The following is an 18,474-nucleotide window of genomic DNA, read 5'->3' as shown; positions in this document are numbered from 1 at the left end:
ATAAATAAATAAATTTTTTAAAAAGAGTAAATTTTTGGTTTGTTTATGCTGGAGCTGCGTTAGTATTCACAATTTGTGCATTCTCTATCTTGCTGTCAACTGAGGGTTTTTTTTTTTTTTTTTTCTGGTTTGGGTTCATTTTAGCAGATTTAAAGAAAACTTCCAGTTCAAATGCTGCAAAATCCAACCTACCCAAATCTGGACTTCGTCCTCCTGGCTACTCGCGTCTCCCCGCAGCCAAGCTGGCGGCCTTTGGCTTTGTCCGGAGCTCCAGCGTGTCCTCAGTGTCCAGCACCCAGTCGGCGGACAGCACCCAGCCCGAGCCCAGCCGGCTGGCCAACCGTAAGTGGAGCGGAGGGGTGGGTGGGCGACGCTGCCGTTCCCAGACAGGCTTGACCAGCAGAAAGCGAATCAGCACGTGTACACAGGATTGCAATTTCTGTGTGCATAAAGTAAGAATTTGGGTTGACTACCTTACTCTACCATGCTTGGGACTTTAAAAATAATCTACTGTGGGGGAAAAAAAGCCTGTTTGGCACTACCATTTTCTAAGTTATATGGGGAGTAAATGTGCCTGAAAAGGACTTCTAAATTACTCTTAAATCTAGAAAGTGACTTATTGCTTTCTAGTGGCTGATTGCAGGAGCCCTTTGCCTCGTGCATTCAAGGTAAGAAGCCACAGAAAAATCCAAAAATTATTACCCTGTTGTGCTATCGTGAAGCATATTAGATGTGAAATATTAGTGGAAAGAATCATCTTAGTCACTTGTGATTATCCATTATGCCTTCCTGTTGGTGGAGCACTCAGTTTCTAAAAGTCAACTCAAGGATGCTAGAAGCAGGGAAGCCCAGCTAAGCTTCTTCTCAGTCTGTGCCAAGGAAGGTCCCCGTGAGCTGAGATGGTCCTGACACTGGTGTTGTAAGCTGAATTTGAAAGTATGAAGTCATAGCCTTCAAGCAGGTCCCAGCAGCCCCTGTCCCTAAAGAAGACTTGGAGGATGCCCTGTTCACCCAAGCCATCAAGGCTCAAGCAGCTTTTTAGCCTCATCGACTGGATCTGAAGCTGTGACACCTCAGATGTCAAGTAGTAATGATTTGCATACTACTTAGCAGCTTTCCTACGGAGAGCTGTTTGAAGGATTATATGAGTTGAATCAAGTTGGAATAAGAGATAGTGAGGGAGAGAGAGAGAGGAGGAAGAGAGATTAAGAATGAGATTGATTTTGTATTATTTGTTCAGTTTCCTTTCTCTAAGCTTGTTTTTTTCCCCTGTTCTTTCTTGGGTGGAGCATTTGTATACTTGTTCTAAATTTTGGCCTGCCTAATTATTCCTAAAAGTAATGGGTTATATTTTCCTTCCTCTTAATGTGTTTGTAAGCATTTCTGAGAGGTTCTTTGCTCACTTGGTTCCCTGAAGGTGACCTGCTTTCACCTGGGAATCATTTTAGGAATCCCACTGGGATCGGGGGTTGCATCACGGTATGGTACATGTCTCAAAATCTTAACACACATATACTAGAGAACTGTTTGTAAATGTGTGAGTCTTATTTCTAGGGGGGTGTGTGTGTGCACGCATGTGCATATTAACAGTCCAAAGGTTTTGAAATAGAGGAGCAATGATCTGCCATCATTTTTAATAGAGATTCCCAGGGGCATATTTTTCTCTTAGATGGAGCATGAATGATTAAAAAAAAAAATCTCATATGGTATGTCTCTTTCCAAGGAAGGAGTTAAGATTTTGACTTCTTAAAAAAAATTAACCTAAAGGTAAATTGAGCCCTGTCCCCACAGCAGGAGCTTTTTCAAAACGAGAGGTGACAGGTGTGAATGGAATAATTCCAGATGTGCTTAGGGCATTTCTTCTCACCTGTGCATCAAAGGATGCTGGCCAGGGACTCCCTGAACACCCAAGGAGACGAGAGCAGTTATGTGCCAGAGAAAATAACTCTTAGCTTACAAACTTCATTGTAAAAGCAGTATTTACTCTCTTCAGGACTGTTTTCTATTTCTAAAAAACAATGTGTTAGAAATGCTTTTTTAATTATTTGCTGCCTGCTGCTACTGCTAAGTCACTTCAGTTGTGTCCGACTCTGTGCGACCCCATAGATGGCAGCCCACCAGGCTCCCCTGTCCCTGGGATTCTCCAGGCAAGAACACTGGAGTGGGTTGCCATTTCCTTCTCTAATGCATGGAAGTGAAAAGTGAAAGTGAAGTCGCTCAGTGAGTGAAGTGAGTCCGACTCTTTGCGACCCCATGAACTGCAGCCCACCAGGCTCCTCCGTCCATGGGATTTTCCAGGCAAGAGCACTGGACTGGGGTGCCATCGCCTTCTCCGATTTGCTGCCTAACTGTATATAAATTTGACCTTGAGTAAATCACAGAAAAACTTCACACTTATTTATGTCTTAATACTGTTAGCTATTAATATTATGGTTCTGCTTGTTACTAGATCTAATGTCAGGAAAACTTTTGCTTCTGATGCTTTGATGACAAGGATTAAGTAAAATACAAAACTCTTGGGAGAGCTGAAAGTCCTTAGATTAACTCCTAGGAGCAAATGTTGCCAGTTTAGCTCATGAAAACAGCTAATATGATATCAGAGTTGGCTCCTTTTTGTTTCCTGTGTACCTTTCTTTAGGCATTATATTCACCTAGGGTTTGTTTTAGGAATGTGGCTATAATAAGGGATTGCACAACAGGCAGGAGATCCCTCAAAATCTGAAACATGATTATAATGGGAAGCTATTTGCAAATGTGCAGTTCATGATTTTAGATGCTCACATGCCTGTGAGTAGTCTTGACACTGTCCATGTGACTGTGAATGCTGTATGGGGGACACTTAAGTGTTTTGTTATGAATCTCCTAGTGTCTCCTGGGCTACCTTGGCTTATTTGCAACTCTTCTGTGTGGGTTTTCTGTGTCCTGATGGGCAAGCAGTGATAACTGTAAAGGGGTGGCCTGGAAGCCCTGATTGTGGTCTCACATGGAGTCTGCCCTCTACCCGGGGCTCAGACTTAGCACCATTCATTCAGCCCCCCAGGGTAGAGGCTTCCCAAGCAGGTGCCCTGATGTTTGTGTCTTCTGACCTGCTCCACAAAGTTTTTGCAGGTGGAGCCAACACAGGGAAAGAAATCATCTGTTGGTCCTTAGAATCTGAGGGTATTTTACCATCCTGTCCACCCCTTCATTTTATAGCTGAGCAGACTGAGAATGACCTGGTCCCATCCTGGGACCATGTTCTTCTTCCTCTGGTTAGTTCTTAAAGCTGCCATACATGGTAAAGACACATCCATGATGTGGAGTCTTTTCTGTCTATTAGGGAAGCAAATCTTAGAGTCCAGTTGGCATGAGAGGGCCCTTAGACCCAGCCCACCTCTCCCTGCCCTGCCCCTTCCCACGTGTGTGTTCCGGGTGATGACTGGATTTGTGGAGGCCGCTATGGTGAGGCGGTGCTCCTTGTAGGTTCAGCCTGGCTCCCTGAAATCCCCTGCTAGTAACCTGGTCTCTCTGGATTAACACGCGACCTTTATCCTCAGTGTGCTACGGGAGACCCCCTCGCCCCTCCTCTATAGGTGCATCATGGGAAGGTGATGAGGTTGGCCAGTTTTGAACCACAGATAAAACTTCAAATTCCACTAGGTCGTGACCCACTGTTTTTTTTTTTTTTAAAGATTGAAAGTGAATAGGAAGAAAATAATCTTCTAACTTAAAAGTTAAATTTTACCTTAAAATCATAGTATTTCAGCAGGTCTGACCCAGTATGTTTCTCATCATTTTTTTAATAGCTATCAGAGAAAGGAAAAAGACTCTTCAGTATGCTTTAGGCAGTAGAAGCTTTGAGAAAAACAATGGCTGTGGAATTTAGTGTTAGTAGTAGCCCAGAGTATACAGGGTTGTCAAATTTATCAGCAGTTAGGTTTGTAGACTTGATTTTCCCAGTGGATAAGGAGGTGTTTTTTAAGAGAATAGCACTGATATATACACATTACTATGTGTTAAATAGATAGCTAGTGGGAAGCTGTTGTATAGCGTAGGGAGCTCAGCTTGGCGCTCTGTGATGGCCTAGAGGGGTGGGATGGGAGTGGGTGAGAGGAGGCTCAAGAGGGAGGGGATATACATACATTTATAGCTAATTCATGTTATTGTACAACAGAAACCAACATGACATTATAAAGCACTTATCTTCCAATTAAAAATAAATAAAAATACCAGTTTAAAAAAGTTAAAACCTTTGGATGTGTGTGTATAGGGGGGACGGATGGGAAAACTTACAGTTTCATGAATTAATCATTAATGAAAATAGATCATATCACCCAAGGATAGGATAATTTATGTGAAGGTTCATCTCTCATTGTGGATTCTGAATAGCGTCTAACCTATTGGTGCTCAAGAAATAGAAAATATCATGAAGAAGGTGACCTTTTCAGCTGTCTTTTTCAATTTCTCCTCGTCTTGTTCTCTTCTATGATAGCTCATGTTTTCTCTCTGTGGCAAGCTGAGGCCAGAAATCCTGAAATAAAGAATTTGAAAAGAGAAAGCAGAAATCGGAAGGGTTTTCTATTGTTTTTGTCTCTGGTTCAGGGAAGTAGTAGAATGTTTGGGAAAGTAGGGGTAGAACTGGACGTGAACAGAGAAACTGAAATGGAGATAAATAATCAAGACCAGTGGATATTTGTGCTCGCAGCCTTAAAACTGAGTTGGGGTGGAGGGTTCATTTCTCTTTTTCTTTTTTGGTGTGTATCTTTCTAGTTTATTCTCATATGCATATACACATTTCTTCTTTCACAACTTTGGAGTCATATGTACTCTTTGTAATCTTTTTTGCCCCCGTTTAATCCATTGAAAACATTTGTCTCAGCCATTAGGTTTTCTCATATAACATGCTTTTTAAAAATTGGATGATAATTGCTTTACAGTATTGTATTGGTTTCTGCTGTTCAGTTCAGTTGCTCAGTCGTGTCTCTTTGCGACCCCATGGACTGCAGCACACCAGGCCTCCCTGTCCATCACCAACTCCCAGAGTTCACTCAAACTCGTGTCCGTTGAGTCCGTGATACTGTCCAACCATCTCATCCTCTGTCTTCCCCTTCTCCTCCTGCCTTCAGCCTTTCCCAGCAACAGGGTCTTTTCAAATGAGTCAGCTCTTCGCATCAGGTGGCCAAAGTATTGGAGTGTCAGCTTCAGCTTCCAGTGAATATTCAGGGTTGATTTCTTTTAGGATGGACAGGTTGGATCTCCTTGCAGTCCAAGGGACTCTCAAGAGTCTTCTCCAACTGTGCAACATGAATGAGCTATACAAGTGTCCCCAGCGTCGTGAGCCTCCCTCCCAGCCACCCCCTCCCACCCCTCTAGGTCATCACAGAGCACCCGGCTGGGCTCGCTGTGCTATGCAGCAGCTTCCCACCTGTTTTACACATGCAAATGTTTATATGGCAGTGCTGCTCTCTCATTTTAGCCCATGGAGGGTTCATTTCTGAGTAAGATGATCTGGGAGTTTCTTGGAGGGGTTGTAAACTGGACGGTATTTGGAGAGGTGGAGATGGGCTTGATTTAGGAGATACTTTGGGAGGAACCGTTGGTACATCCAGAAAACTTCCTGAAGTGCAGGGGTTGTCATTTCCTTCCCCAGGGCATCTGCCCAGACCCAGGGACCGAACTTGTGTCTCCTGCATTGGCAAGCAAGTTCTTTACCACTGAGCCACCAGGGAAGCCTGACTGTGATCTGCTAATAGATAACAACTGAAAAAGTTAATTGGGTATTTGTAGTATAATTATATTCAGAGCTTCCCTGGTGGCTCAGACAGTAAAGCGTCTGCCTACAATGGGAAAGACCCTGGTTTAATCCCTGGGTCGAGAAGATCTCCTGGAGAAGGAAATAGCAACCCACTCCAGTATTCTTGCCTGGAAAATCCCATGGACGGGGGAGCCTGGTAGGCTGCAGTCCATGGGGTTGTTAAGAGTCGGACACGACTGAGCGACTTCACTTTCACTTTTCACTTTCATGCATTGGAGAAGGAAATGGCAACCCACTCCAGTATTCTTGCCTGGAGAATCCCAGGGATAGAAGAGCCTAGTGGGCTGCCGTCTATGGGGTCGCACAGAGTCGGACACGACTGAAGCGACTTAGCAGAAGCAGCAGCAGTATAATTATATTCAGAGCTTCCCTGGTGGCTCAGACAGTAAAGCATCTGCCTACAATGGGAAAAACTCTGGTTTAATCCCTGGGTTGAGAAGATCTCCTAGAGAAGGAAATAGCAACCTACTCCAGTATTCTTGCCTGGAAAATCCCATGGACGGAGGAACCTGGTAGGCTACAGCCCATGGGGTCACAAAGAGCCAGACATGACTGAGCAACTTCAGTCTATTCAGAGCTATATCATCATGTGAACTGACATACCAGTCTCACAAATGTCCAAGACCTTATATATCTCTGTGCATATAATTAGCCATGTTAAATGAATTGAACCGAAACCCAGCTGCTGAGGGTTTTCTTTTTTCTTTTGGCTGTACCATGTACAGCATGTGGGATCTTAGTTCCCCAAGCAGGGACTGAACCTGTGCTCCCTGCATTGGGAACTGAGAGTCTTAACCACTGGACTGGCAGGGACGTCCCTGAGGGTTTTCATGAGAGAATTTCAAAGTTTCCAAAATTAGTTATCAACATTTAGAGAGATTGGTTAGTCTCATTAAACTCTAAAGTTTTAGTTCTTATTTTAATACTTGAAATAAGTAAGTGTTCTTTTAATTATTGAATATAATTTGGTTTTTGCAATAATGATCTGAAGTGAAAAATCAGTAGCCTTTTTGGAAGGTTAATCAATGAAGGTATGGGTTGGTGTGAAAGCATTTTGCAATGTTAAATCCAATGTTTATGATTACGAATGCTGCAAAGTATATTTACATACATGGCATGTTTGACTTTCTATATCTGACATGCCTTCTAAATAAGATCAGAATTGATGAGAAGCATTATTAATAATTCCTGCCGAGGCAGCCATCAACCTCACTCATGTTCCATTGGCAAAAAGGGAGTCATTCTTTATTCATGGGAAAAGGCGCTGAAAGGGACCTGTGAGCTTAAATTTCAGAGAAGCTGTTGCCTCTTTGAGGTTGAGCCTTATTCATGTCCTTGTACATTCCCTTTCAAAACACTCGGGCAGTGATTCACGTCTACCCGGAGATGAGATTAGAGTGTAAATGTGTTTTGAAGGAAGCTGACCGTTTATGGTTGGAAGTAAAACAACTGAAACTGGTGGGAGGGAGTTCATATTTTCATTCATAGTGAAAATAATGTCTTACTGAACTGCCTGTTTTGGGTCCCTGTGTTGTTTTGTGAAGATCAGGTTGTCAGTTTTCTCTTCCCCAAACCCGCAATCTTTCAGTATCAGTTATAGGGAAGTGTGGAGCTCAGTCCTGGGGCTGCAGTGACCTGGACCCCCTGTGAAGTTGGAGTCCAGTGGGGAGGTGAGAGGATGCAAGTGCCTCCTGCAGGGAGCTGTTGGTGTGGCTGTGATTGGGCGGGGTGGTGGGGGGAGGTGCCTGAAGGAGGGAGCCCCAAATCCTCCCCACTAGGGGGTGAGGAAAGAACCCTGCCCTCAAGTCTCCCCCCAGCCTTTTCAGCCCTAAGGCATTATATCTTCAGATCAAATTATTTCACACTGCTTTTAGGTAATGAAAGTTTTCTAAATTTGCTGTGAAATAATCCAGCAAAGGAAAAAAAAAATCCTGGGGTAGGGGACAGTATAGATGAGAAAAGACAGGCAAATGTCTGATAATCCTTGAAGCTGGATGATGGAGCTCTGAGGATTCAGGCCACTATTAACTTCACTTTTTTTTTTTTATGTTTGAAAATTTTTCATTTTAATCTAACCTTCCATTGAAGAAGTTTAAACTCTCATCTTCTCTGTTTCAGCTTTCCTAAGAGCCAGTATAGCACAGTGGTGAAGAACGTGGTCTCTGGAGGCACCCCTTGGGTTTGCATTCTGCTTCTGCCACTTGCTGGTTCTGTGACTCTAGTCAAGCCACTTACTCTGTGCCTCTGTTCCTCATTGTAAAATAATATTGGTTTAGTCGCTAAGTCATGTCTGACTCTTGTGACCCCATGGACTGGAGTCCACCAGGCTCCTCTGTCCATGGGATTTCCCAGGCAAGAATACTGGAGTGGGTTGCCATTTCCTCTTGCAGGGTACCTCCCGACCCAGGGATCAAACCCACGTTTCCTGTATCTCCTTCATTGCAGGCAGATTCTTTATCCACTGAGCCATCGGGGAAGCTAAAATAATATTACTACTAATAAATATGGTCAGAAGCCACCATAGGATTGATGGAATATTAAATGAAAGTAATGATTGCCAACAGGGTCTTGCATCATCATCACCATCATCATAATAATATCTCTATGACTGTTTCCATCCATTTGCCATGTGCAGAAAGTTCTGTGTTGAGAAAGATTTAGCTCAGATGGAAAAACACCATGATGGATTAAGCGTGTTTGGCCTGGAGTAGGGATACTGGTATTGATAACACCTAAGTCAGGGAGATGACGTTCACTCCATTCACAGTTGTCATCAGCTCTGTCATGTATGGTGAATGCCTTTCTGAGTGTTAAAGTAAATTTATATCATTTCTAAAACAGTAAGGTGGCAGTTCTAGAAGTTAACCAGTTGATTCTCGTGGGAGTCACTTGCTTTTGGGCGATAAGCTTGGGGTTGTTTAATTGTCCAATGTGTGCTCAGTCGCTTGGTTGTGTCCAACTCTGTGACCCCATGATTGCAACTGGCCAGGCTCCACTGTCCATGGGATTCTCCAGGCAAGAATACTGGAGTGGGTTGCCATGCCCTCCTCCAGGGGATCTTCCCAACCCAGGGATTGAACCCAGGTCTTCCGCTTTGCAGACAGATTCTTTACTGTCTGAGCCACCAGGGAAACCCATAAGACAAAGGCAGGGAGAGTCAGATTTTGATCTCTTTATCTAAAACCCTTTAGTTCAGTCGCTCAGTCGTGTCCAACTCTTTGCAACCCCATGGACTGCAGTACACCAGGCCTCCCTGTCCATCACCAACTCCCGGAGTTTACTCAAACTCATGTCCATCAAGCCCGTGATACCATCCAGCCATCTCATCCTCTGTTGTCCCCTTCTCGTCCTGCCCCCTATCCCTCCCCCATCTTTTCCAATGAGTCAACTCTTCGCATGAGGTGGCCGAAGTATTGAAACTTCAGCTTCAGCATCAGTTCTTCCAGTAAATATTCAGAACTGATTTCCTTTAGGATTGACTGGCTGGATCTCCTTGCAGTCCAAGGGACTCTCAAGAGTCTTCTCTAACATCATAGTTCAAAATCTCCCTCATTTCACTCTCCTAAAACCCTTAGCATGTTATCATTTGAGAGAATACATTCAGTTTTGTTCACTTTATTTTTTTATTTTATTTTTTAATGTTTATTTTTAGTTGGAGGCTAATTGCTTTACAACGTTGCATTAGTTTCTGCCATACAACAACGTGAATTAGCAATATGTATACATATATCCCCTCCCTCTTGAGCCTCCCTCCCACCCCTCCCCGAGTCCCACCCCTGTAGATTGTCATAGAGCACTGAGCTGAGCTCCCTGTGTTGAGTTCCCTTGAAACGAAATGTATTTATATGCAAGGTGACTAATACATAGCACATTAATCTACGTTGATGGCTTTTAAAACCTCTGCTCAAAATAGAAACTGAGTGTTGGATCTGACTTTTGTTCCTGTGCCTGTAATGTCTGCGGGGAAAAAATGGGAACATTTGATCTTGCAGTGTTTGAAGGGCTCACACCGTTTCTCATTTTGCTGGAGTCTAATTTCCATTGTACTAGGATTTTACTTTGTCGGATATCTCAACCCGATGTGGGTGGGAGGGAAAGAACAGTGAGAAAAAAACCAAAGTGAGCTCCTGATTTGCTCTGGAAATGAGGAAGTGAGACACGTGCCTCTGATAGATTTCAATACTTATTTCCCTGGAACCTGTAATTATGTAATTTAAAGCCTTCTTTGTAAGGAAAAAATAGAACCATTTTCACCGAATCCTGCTGTTAATTTTCCCAGTGATTCCCACACATGCACTTCTTTCTTTTTTCTCCCGTTTTGCTTCCTTCATACACACACATTAGAACGAGGTGCTTCTGGGCGTTACTTGGCATTGCTTATAAGTGACAATATTTTCTTTAGTGCTCAAGTAACACCTAGTTTATTCGTTTTGCATCAGATACGTGAGCAAAACTTTTAGAAATCACATTGCTTTTCAAAAGGTTTATAGGTGCTGTATTCTTACGCTCTTCTAGCGCATTCAAGATACTTAATGAAGAAAGAATACCTTGAACTATGAACTAAGATAAGAAATATGCCACACTTGCTGCATAATATGTAATAAAATTAGCATTTATGGTAATAGGATAATCATTGGGAAAGTCAGTTAACCTCACTGAACTCAGATTTTTATCACAAAGGTGGGAAGGGATTGAATTAATTGAATTGACCACTTCAAGCTCTTAAGAGCTGGCATCTTGCAGCTGAATTCTATAAAGGTATGGAATCATTTCTGGCTCTTAAGTGGTGGATAATCAGAACTGTATTAGTTGAGAAGCATAAATATGATAATGTAAGTTAGTTTAGAGAAGAGAGTAGAGGGTGAGAGATCTTAGTTCTGTCAAAATTAGGGATCCGTCCCTTCCTGGCCTTACCTTATTTTGTTAGTTTTCTCTTGTTATATGAGATGGACGTTTCAGGACAGTAACAGAGAACAGCTGAAAGGTTTTAATGCCCTGAATTTTTGCTGTAAATTACAGAGCTGAGATTCTTGGAAGTCAGCTTTTTGGTCCTGCCCTCTGCCTCATGCTGGGCATCAGGAAGTGATGACTTCCAGACTCATAGTGACTTCTCCTGGGACCTCTGCTGATAGCGTGTGTGTCCTTGTATCCTGTAACAGACACAGACTGTCATCTGTAAAGGTTCGTAGAGATCCTAACAGTGTCTTCCTTAAGGCAGCAGCTGGGGTCACAGATCGATACTTCCTTTTGCTTTCCATAAAAAAGAAAATCAATTAATGGTGATGTCAGAGGGTTCTTGGACTCCCCTAACAGGCAGCAACTGAGCGGCGAGGGCTGGTGGGAGCCTGAAGTAGGCATCAGCAGTGGGCACAGAGAGAAAAGGCCAAATGAGAAAGAGACAGAACCGAGAGGGCAGGAGCGCCTGAGAGGGTGGGCGTGACAACAAGGGAGAGGGGCCTCTTGCAGAACTAGGGGTTCAGGAGGAGGAGTGGGTGTGTGGGCCTCTGGGTCTGTTGAGTTCCCAGGAAAGCATTCCTATAAATACATCCGGCAGTATTACAGAAATGCTGGAATGAAATGAAGGAGTAGTCGTGGACAATAGGTGATGATGTTTGGCGCCATGACCGTCAGCACTGAGGGCTGTGAGTAGGCTGGGATGGAAAAGACGTGGGGACAGATTCTGGAGGGCATGGCTAGCTAGAGGGGGACAGGGCGGGCACAGCCGAGAAGGCATGGTCATCCAGGGAGTGGAGCCTCTGAAAAGCACAGCCTTGCTAAGGTGGGTTGTTGTTCAGTTGCCAAGTCCTGTCCAACTCTGCAATCCCATGGACTGCAGCATGCCAGACTTCCCTGTCTTTCATTATCTCCTGGAGTTTGCTCAAGCTCATGCCCATTGAGTCAGTGATGCCATCCAGCCATCTTGTCCTCTGTCCTCCCCTTCTCCCGCCCTCAGTCTTTCCCAGCATCAGTGTCTTTTCCAATGAGTCAACTCTTTGTATCAGGTGGCCAAAGTATTAGAGCTTCAGCTTCAGTATTAGTCCTTCGAGTGAATATTCAAGGTTGATTTTCTTTAGGATTCATTGGTTTGATCTCCTTGCTGTCCAAGGGACTCTCTAGAGTCTTCTCCAGTAGTACAGTTCGAAAGCATCAATTCTTTGGCACTCAGCCTTCTTTATGGTCGAACTCTCACATCTGTACACGACTACTGGAAAAACCATAACTTTAACTAGTTGGACCTTTGTCAGCAAAGTCATGTCTCTGCTTTTTAGTATGCTGTTTAGGTTTGTCATAGCTTTTCTTCCAAGGAGCAAGTGTCTTTTAATTTCATGGCTGCAGTCACTGTCCATAGTGATTTTGGAGATGAGAAAATAAAATCTGCCACTGTTTCCATTTTTCCCCATCTGTTCCATGAAGTTATGGTTTACTTCTTCCAGTAAGTTCCAGAAAATTCCCTCACTTCCATTTCCACACTAGAGCATGTCTTCTCCATGCCCAAGATATTTTCTCTAATTTGAGTGATTTGTTCTTTATTGTAAAACATTTTTAATTGGAGTATAGTCGATTTACAAAGTTATCTTAGTTTTAGGAATGTGTGCATGCTAAGTCACTTCAGGCATGTCCAACTTTGTGTGACCCCCATGGACTGTAGCTCCCCAGGCTCCTCTGTCCATGGGATTCTCCAGGCAAGAATACTGGAGTGGGTTGCCATGCCCTCCTCCAGGGGATCTTCCTGACCCAGGAATTGAACCTGTGTCTCCAATATCTCCTGCATTGGCAGGCAGGTTCTTTACACAAATGCCACCTGGGAAGCCTATTTTTGGACGTGTGTGTACAAATATGACCTTACTACAACTTGGCCCAGAGCCACAATGAAACCTCCCCACCCGCATCTCTTGCTCTTGCCACAAATAAACGTGACAAGAAACGGCCACCCCAGACTCCTCCACCATGGCTGCTGTTGCGGATATCTAAGGCTGGAATCTTTTCCCAGCACTCTTTCTTAGAAACCGCGTACGGCGGTGAGGTGACAGGCAGACCACCTCAGCTGTCAGCTGCCAACACCCATTTACTCAGACCCCTGTGATTAGAAAATGAAAAATGCCAAAGCATCTTGGGCGCTGTCAGCCTCGAGGTTTGCCTCTAAAGTCGGTGCCCACGCAGTAGACTTCTGTGGCCACCAGCGAGATTTGCTAATGAAGGCAAATGAGGCTGCCTGGACCTGTCACAATGGTTTCACTGAGCAATACACTAATTAAGCCGGGGGTCAGGGAGCAGGTGTTGTTTCAAGCAGGTGCCGTTAGTTTGTGTGCAGCAGTGACTCTGCCAGTGCACACGAAGCAGTCCAGTTCTTTCTGGTTTTTATTGCAACTGCGGAGTAAGTGTACTCATTGCCTGGTGACTGGTTCCTTGTCCAGAAAGGGTCAGTTTCCTCTAGCCGGACCTTTATGTGCCTTGGGTGTCTCTGTGCACTGCACTCGCTTCCTTCTTCTCATGTCCCTAGTTGTCTGTTCCTTCCAGCAGCCTTGGTTAACCATCACAGAAGCCTGCAGTGTCCAACTGGTGCCTTAGATATTATCCAAGTGATCCTGACTGTTCTGCAGAAAAGGAGAGGGTGTGAGGAGAGGTGAGATGACTTGCCCCCACTCCAGGGTGAGTTAGTGATGAGCCTGGGGCTGGATCAGTCTGATGCCTCATCTCTTGATGAGGCTGAAAGGCACTGGATGTCATTCGAGGGTTTACTGGAGAAAAGTATACTTGTTCCGTGTGCGGCTCGGACGAAGCGATTCCAGCTTTGAGGTCCTACAGTGTAAGTTGGCCGCGACTAGAATCCAGCAGTTTCCTGTGACATCTCTTTGCTGAGGACCCAGAGGAAGTGGAGTCAAGCTGACCCAGGACCCGGGAGCCTGTTAGCCTTAGGTCTGTACTGGTTGAGGGTCCTTGTGAGTAGTCCCCAGAGACTAGAGAGGGCGGGGGTGCGAGGGTTGTGTTCTGAGCACAGACATTGGCGGACCCCGAGCTCCTGCTCACAGACTCCAGCAGAGGCGGTGAGGGCCACTGGGGGCTCAGAGGACAGATCTACCTGCTGTCCGGGGCCATCACCTGGGACAAATCACAGGTCCCTGTGGGCATCGGTGTCCTCTCTGCCACATGAGGGATGCTACCGTGGTTCCTGAAATGCCTTCTATGGATTCTGTGTCTCTGGAGCAGAAGGTTCTTAGGGGTTCTGGGGCCCCTAGGACACACGTTTGCTCCTTCTTACATTTTCATTCAGAAGCTATAAGGAAAGACCCGTAACATTTCCCCTATGTTTTTCCTCTGTTACAATTTAGGGCATACGAGTTATGCTGTCTGTATATAGTATTGTTCACAGTATTGTATTGAGTGTTTGCAGGTTGCTAAAAGTGGTGATCATAAAGGTTCTCATTGCAAGAAAAGAGATCTGTAGGAGTTTGGGGTTAACATATACCCACTACTATATAAAAAAGATAAACAACAAGGAAGTATACTCAACATCTTATAATAATCTATAATGGAAAAGAATATGAAAATATATATATATGATGTGTCTATATATGTATTCAGTAACTATGTGTATATTCAGTTGCTATACATATATATATATATATATATATTCAGTTACTATATGTGTATTTAGTTACATATACATACATGTAACTGAATCACTTTGCTGTACACCAGAAACTAACATTTTAATGAACTATACTTTGACAAAAAAAGTCTTAAAAAAATTTCTATATGAAGTGATGGATCTTAATTTGTTGTGAGGATCGTTTCACAGTATCTGCATAAATCAAATCATTATGTTGTATTCCTAAAATGTGTACAATGTTATATGTCATTTATATGTCATAATGTCAGTTATACGATTGTGTGTGCTAGTCACTCAGCCGTGTCCAGCTCTTTACAGTCAATGGACTGTAGCCCGCCAGGCCTTCTGTCTGTGGGGACTCTCCAGGCAAGAATACTGGAGTGGGTTGCCATGCCCTCCTCCAAGGGATCTTCCCAACCCAGGGATCGAACCCAGGTCTCCTGCATTGTAGGCAAATTCTTTACTGTCTGAGCCGCCAGGGAAGCCCATATGTCAATTACATCTCAATGCAAAAAATACAAAGATAAATGCCTAGATTTCTCTCTACTTTAATGCTATAATAATAATTAGAAATTATTGGAGACTTTTAAATATGTTTGTTCAAAAATAAATAAATAAATATGTTTGTTCATTTGTATTTTCTAAACATGGGGAATGAAGTGAGAGGAAAAGAAAAAAGAGTAGAAAAAAGAAGATGGAAATATATCCCATTTTTAAAAGATGAGATGAATAAAAGGGGAAAATGATTAATTGTCTCATGCTTACCAGAGACCAGAGAAAGAGTTGAAATTTCAGTAGGCGGTGAGAGGGAAGTTCACCACCTAAGGATAGCCCAGCGCTCCTGGGGTCGGCCGTGTGTTACCGTCCCCTCTATGGTTGAATTCAGTTACTTCTGGCAATGAGATCAAAGTGGGGCAGAAATAATCTCTACAACATTCTGACAAAATTAAAAGATGAAAGGAGACTGTATAAAATAATTAATCTCGCGAGAAAAAGCAGAACGTGCTTGTCTCCAGAAAAGACTCTGATAAAGGCCTCTCTTATAAGTTATGTCGTGTTGTGGGACAGACAAGACATGGAACAAAACGCCAGATGACTTCCCTAATCGAGTGTGAGAGCGTTTGAAATTTCCCATCTTTCTCTGTTTCTCACGGGAGTGTTGTTTCAGTGATGATAAAATTTCCCATGATTCCTTACTACTTCTCAGGAGGTAACCATATGGATGTTTTATGAGACAGTGATAAGAAATAAGTCTCGCTCACCCCTAAGAAAACGGTCTCCATATAAGTCGAAAAGATGGGTTTTCAGGTGTGGATCTCAAAATGCCTTTGATCACTCTCACATTCAACCAGACTCCAGAAATATTTTTAATTTTTATTGAAATATAGCTGATTTACATTGTGTTGGTTTCTGATATACAGCAAAGTGATTCAGCTATACATATCTATATCCCTATATCTACATATAGTTTTCTTTGTACATTCTCTTCCATTATAGGTTATTACAAAATACTGAGTATAGTTCCCTGTGCTATACAGTAGGTCCTTGTTATCTATTTTGTATATTACTGTTCAGTTGCTAAGTCACGTCTGACTCTTTGCGATCCCATGAACTGCAGCACACCGGGCTTCCCTGTCCTTCACTATCTCCTTGAGTTTGCTCAAACTCATGTGCATTGAGTCAGTGATGCCATCCAACCATCTCATCCTCTGTTGCCACCTTCTCCTCTTGCCCTCAATCCAGAAATATTCATTAGGTACACATTGCTTTTGTCCTGGGCTGAGCACTAGAGGAGCAAGGAGTCCCACCACCTGGCTGTGCAGTCACACCTGGGCTGAGGGCATTGCATGTCTGGATGAAGATGGAAGCCTAAAGAAGGAAGCAGAGAGGACTGGGAGAGGATTGTTGCTCTGCTCTGAGAATGCTGTTGATTTATTGTCTCGTGCTCCTGTCACCCACAGCATCAGACTGGGACCTTTCTGGCAGTCCAGTAGTTAGGAATCTGCACTTCTACTGCAGGGGGTATGAGTTCAATCCCTGGTTGGGGAACTAAGATCCCCCAGGCCATGTGGCATGACCAAAAAAAAAAAAAAATGAATGGCGATGATGGTAGCATCCTCTTACAGAAACAACAAATAGGTGGTCTCCCTTGGGGTAAATAGTTTAGCCTGGCTTTCAAGATATTCCTCAATCTACTGTGAACTTATTCCTCAAAGCCGTGTTATTCCATTGATGTAAAGAATTGGTTCCTGCCATTGAGGAGGTAGTAGTGGATGAGTAGACAGTCTGTGTATGGTAAATCATTCCAGTATAGTACAGTACCTACAGAAGGAGAAGTATGAAAAAATAAAGCACATATAAAATCAAATTTGTACCTGTTAGGATGGCTACTATCAGAAAAGAATAGTGTTTACTTTATGTAGGGAGTGGTGAGGATGGGGAGAAACTGGAATCCTTGTACATTGCTGTTGGAAATGTAAAATGGTGTGGTCATTATGAAAAGCAGTGTGGTGGTTCTTTGAAAAAATTAAATATAGAATTACCACATGATCCCGTAATCCACTTCTGGGTGTATACCCTGAAGAAATAAAAGCATAGTCTTGAAGAGATGTGTGTATAGTCACGTTCATAGCAATGTTAATTATTCACAATAGTCAAAAGGTGGAAGCAACCCAAATGTCCATTGATGGATGAATGGAAAAACCAAGTGTGGTATATGCATATAATAGAATGTTAACCAGCCTTTAAAAGGAATGGAATTCTGGCATAGACTGTAACATGGACAACCTTGAGGACATTATACTAAATGAAACACTCCAGAGAAATCAGGACAAATATTGTATGACTCCACATACATGACTACCTAGGCTAGTCAAAATCAGAGTCAGAGAATAGAATGGTAGTTAACAGGGGCTGGGGTTGGGGGGATGAGGAGTTAGTGTTTAATAGGTGTAGAGTTTTGGTTTTTTGAGATGAACAAAGTTCTGGAGATGATAGTGGTGATGGTTGCATAGCAAGGAGACTGTACTGATGCCAGAGGACTGTAGACTTGAGGAAAGGCATGATGGTAAATTTTACATTATGTATATTTCACCACAATTTAAAAATCAATTTAAAAGAATCTGGTGAGAGCCAGTGATGTAGTAGCTGCTAAGGAAATAGAAATTTGGATCAAGTGGGCCAGGATGTCATTTGGATGACTTCAGGACAGCTTGTGGGACCAGAGGGGCTTCTGGTGTTACATTTCATTGTGGGGGTGCCTTACGTGTAAATATCCTGTATCAGCGTGAGGTCTGGGTGTGTAGGTAGCACTTCAGCTTCTTGAGCAGCTTCATCAGTTTAAAAATGAGGGGCTCCTCCAGTAGTCTGCAGTTAAACCCCAGAAACACTTGGGGTTGCCAAGCAACATACGACTACTGCCAACAGAAGCAAATCTAACATTAATATTATAATTGCCTAAAATGATACATGTTCTATCTAAATGTTTTTGTTTCTACCTACTGTAATGAAAAGTATAAACACCTGCATTGTCACATGCTGTGCTGTTTCCATCAGGACAGTGTTTCGCATCGCAGCTCCCATGTTTTATCTTTTTTGCCAAAGTGTCTTTGGAGACGAGGGGCCACCAGTGGGTCTCTGCTGCCAGATTCACACTGCTCTGAGGGCTGTGCATGTACATCCAAGATGTTCTGAAGCCACTCAGCAGAATAACCCTGCACAATGGCAAACTTTCTCTTTAACAATGATTTTTGAAAAGAAAAAAGCCAGGGGACTTCTTTTAGTTAAGCTTAGGCAAAAGAAAAGAAGGACAGTAGTTAGATGGCTCATTGTACTTTCTGCACAGAGCATTGGAACAGACCTACACAAGAGAGCCTTTTGTGCGAAGCATTCTCATTCTAACGCTTGCAATCCACAGAACAGAATCAGTAGGAAACATTCAAAACTGAAGTGATTCAGCTAACTGTCCACAGGTTCCATGCGTGCTAAGTCACTTCAATCATGTCCAATTCTTTGTGACCCCATGGACCATAGCCTGAGAGGCTCCTCTGTCCACAGGATTCTCCAGGGA

General features: G+C 43.3%; 1 protein-coding gene across 3 annotated transcripts in view; it reads left to right on the top strand.

Moving 5' to 3' along the window:
• MTUS2 (microtubule associated scaffold protein 2) overlaps window positions 1–18,474 on the top strand; it is a 388,969-nt gene that overhangs the window by 152,944 nt on the left and 217,551 nt on the right. For 2 of the 3 annotated variants that reach the window (XM_061434859.1, XM_061434858.1), the window contains one exon: window positions 145–342. In XM_061434859.1, the coding sequence (XP_061290843.1) occupies window positions 145–342 (198 nt within the window). The remainder of the gene's footprint in view (window positions 1–144; window positions 343–18,474) is intronic. The other variant, XM_061434861.1, reaches the window with a different exon arrangement.

This window comes from Bos javanicus, chromosome 12 (assembly GCF_032452875.1).
Source record: "Bos javanicus breed banteng chromosome 12, ARS-OSU_banteng_1.0, whole genome shotgun sequence".
In the NCBI taxonomy this organism is placed as follows: Eukaryota; Metazoa; Chordata; class Mammalia; order Artiodactyla; family Bovidae; genus Bos; species Bos javanicus.
The sequence above is the reverse complement of the archived record's forward strand: the minus strand, read 5'-3'. Positions and strand labels throughout refer to the sequence as shown.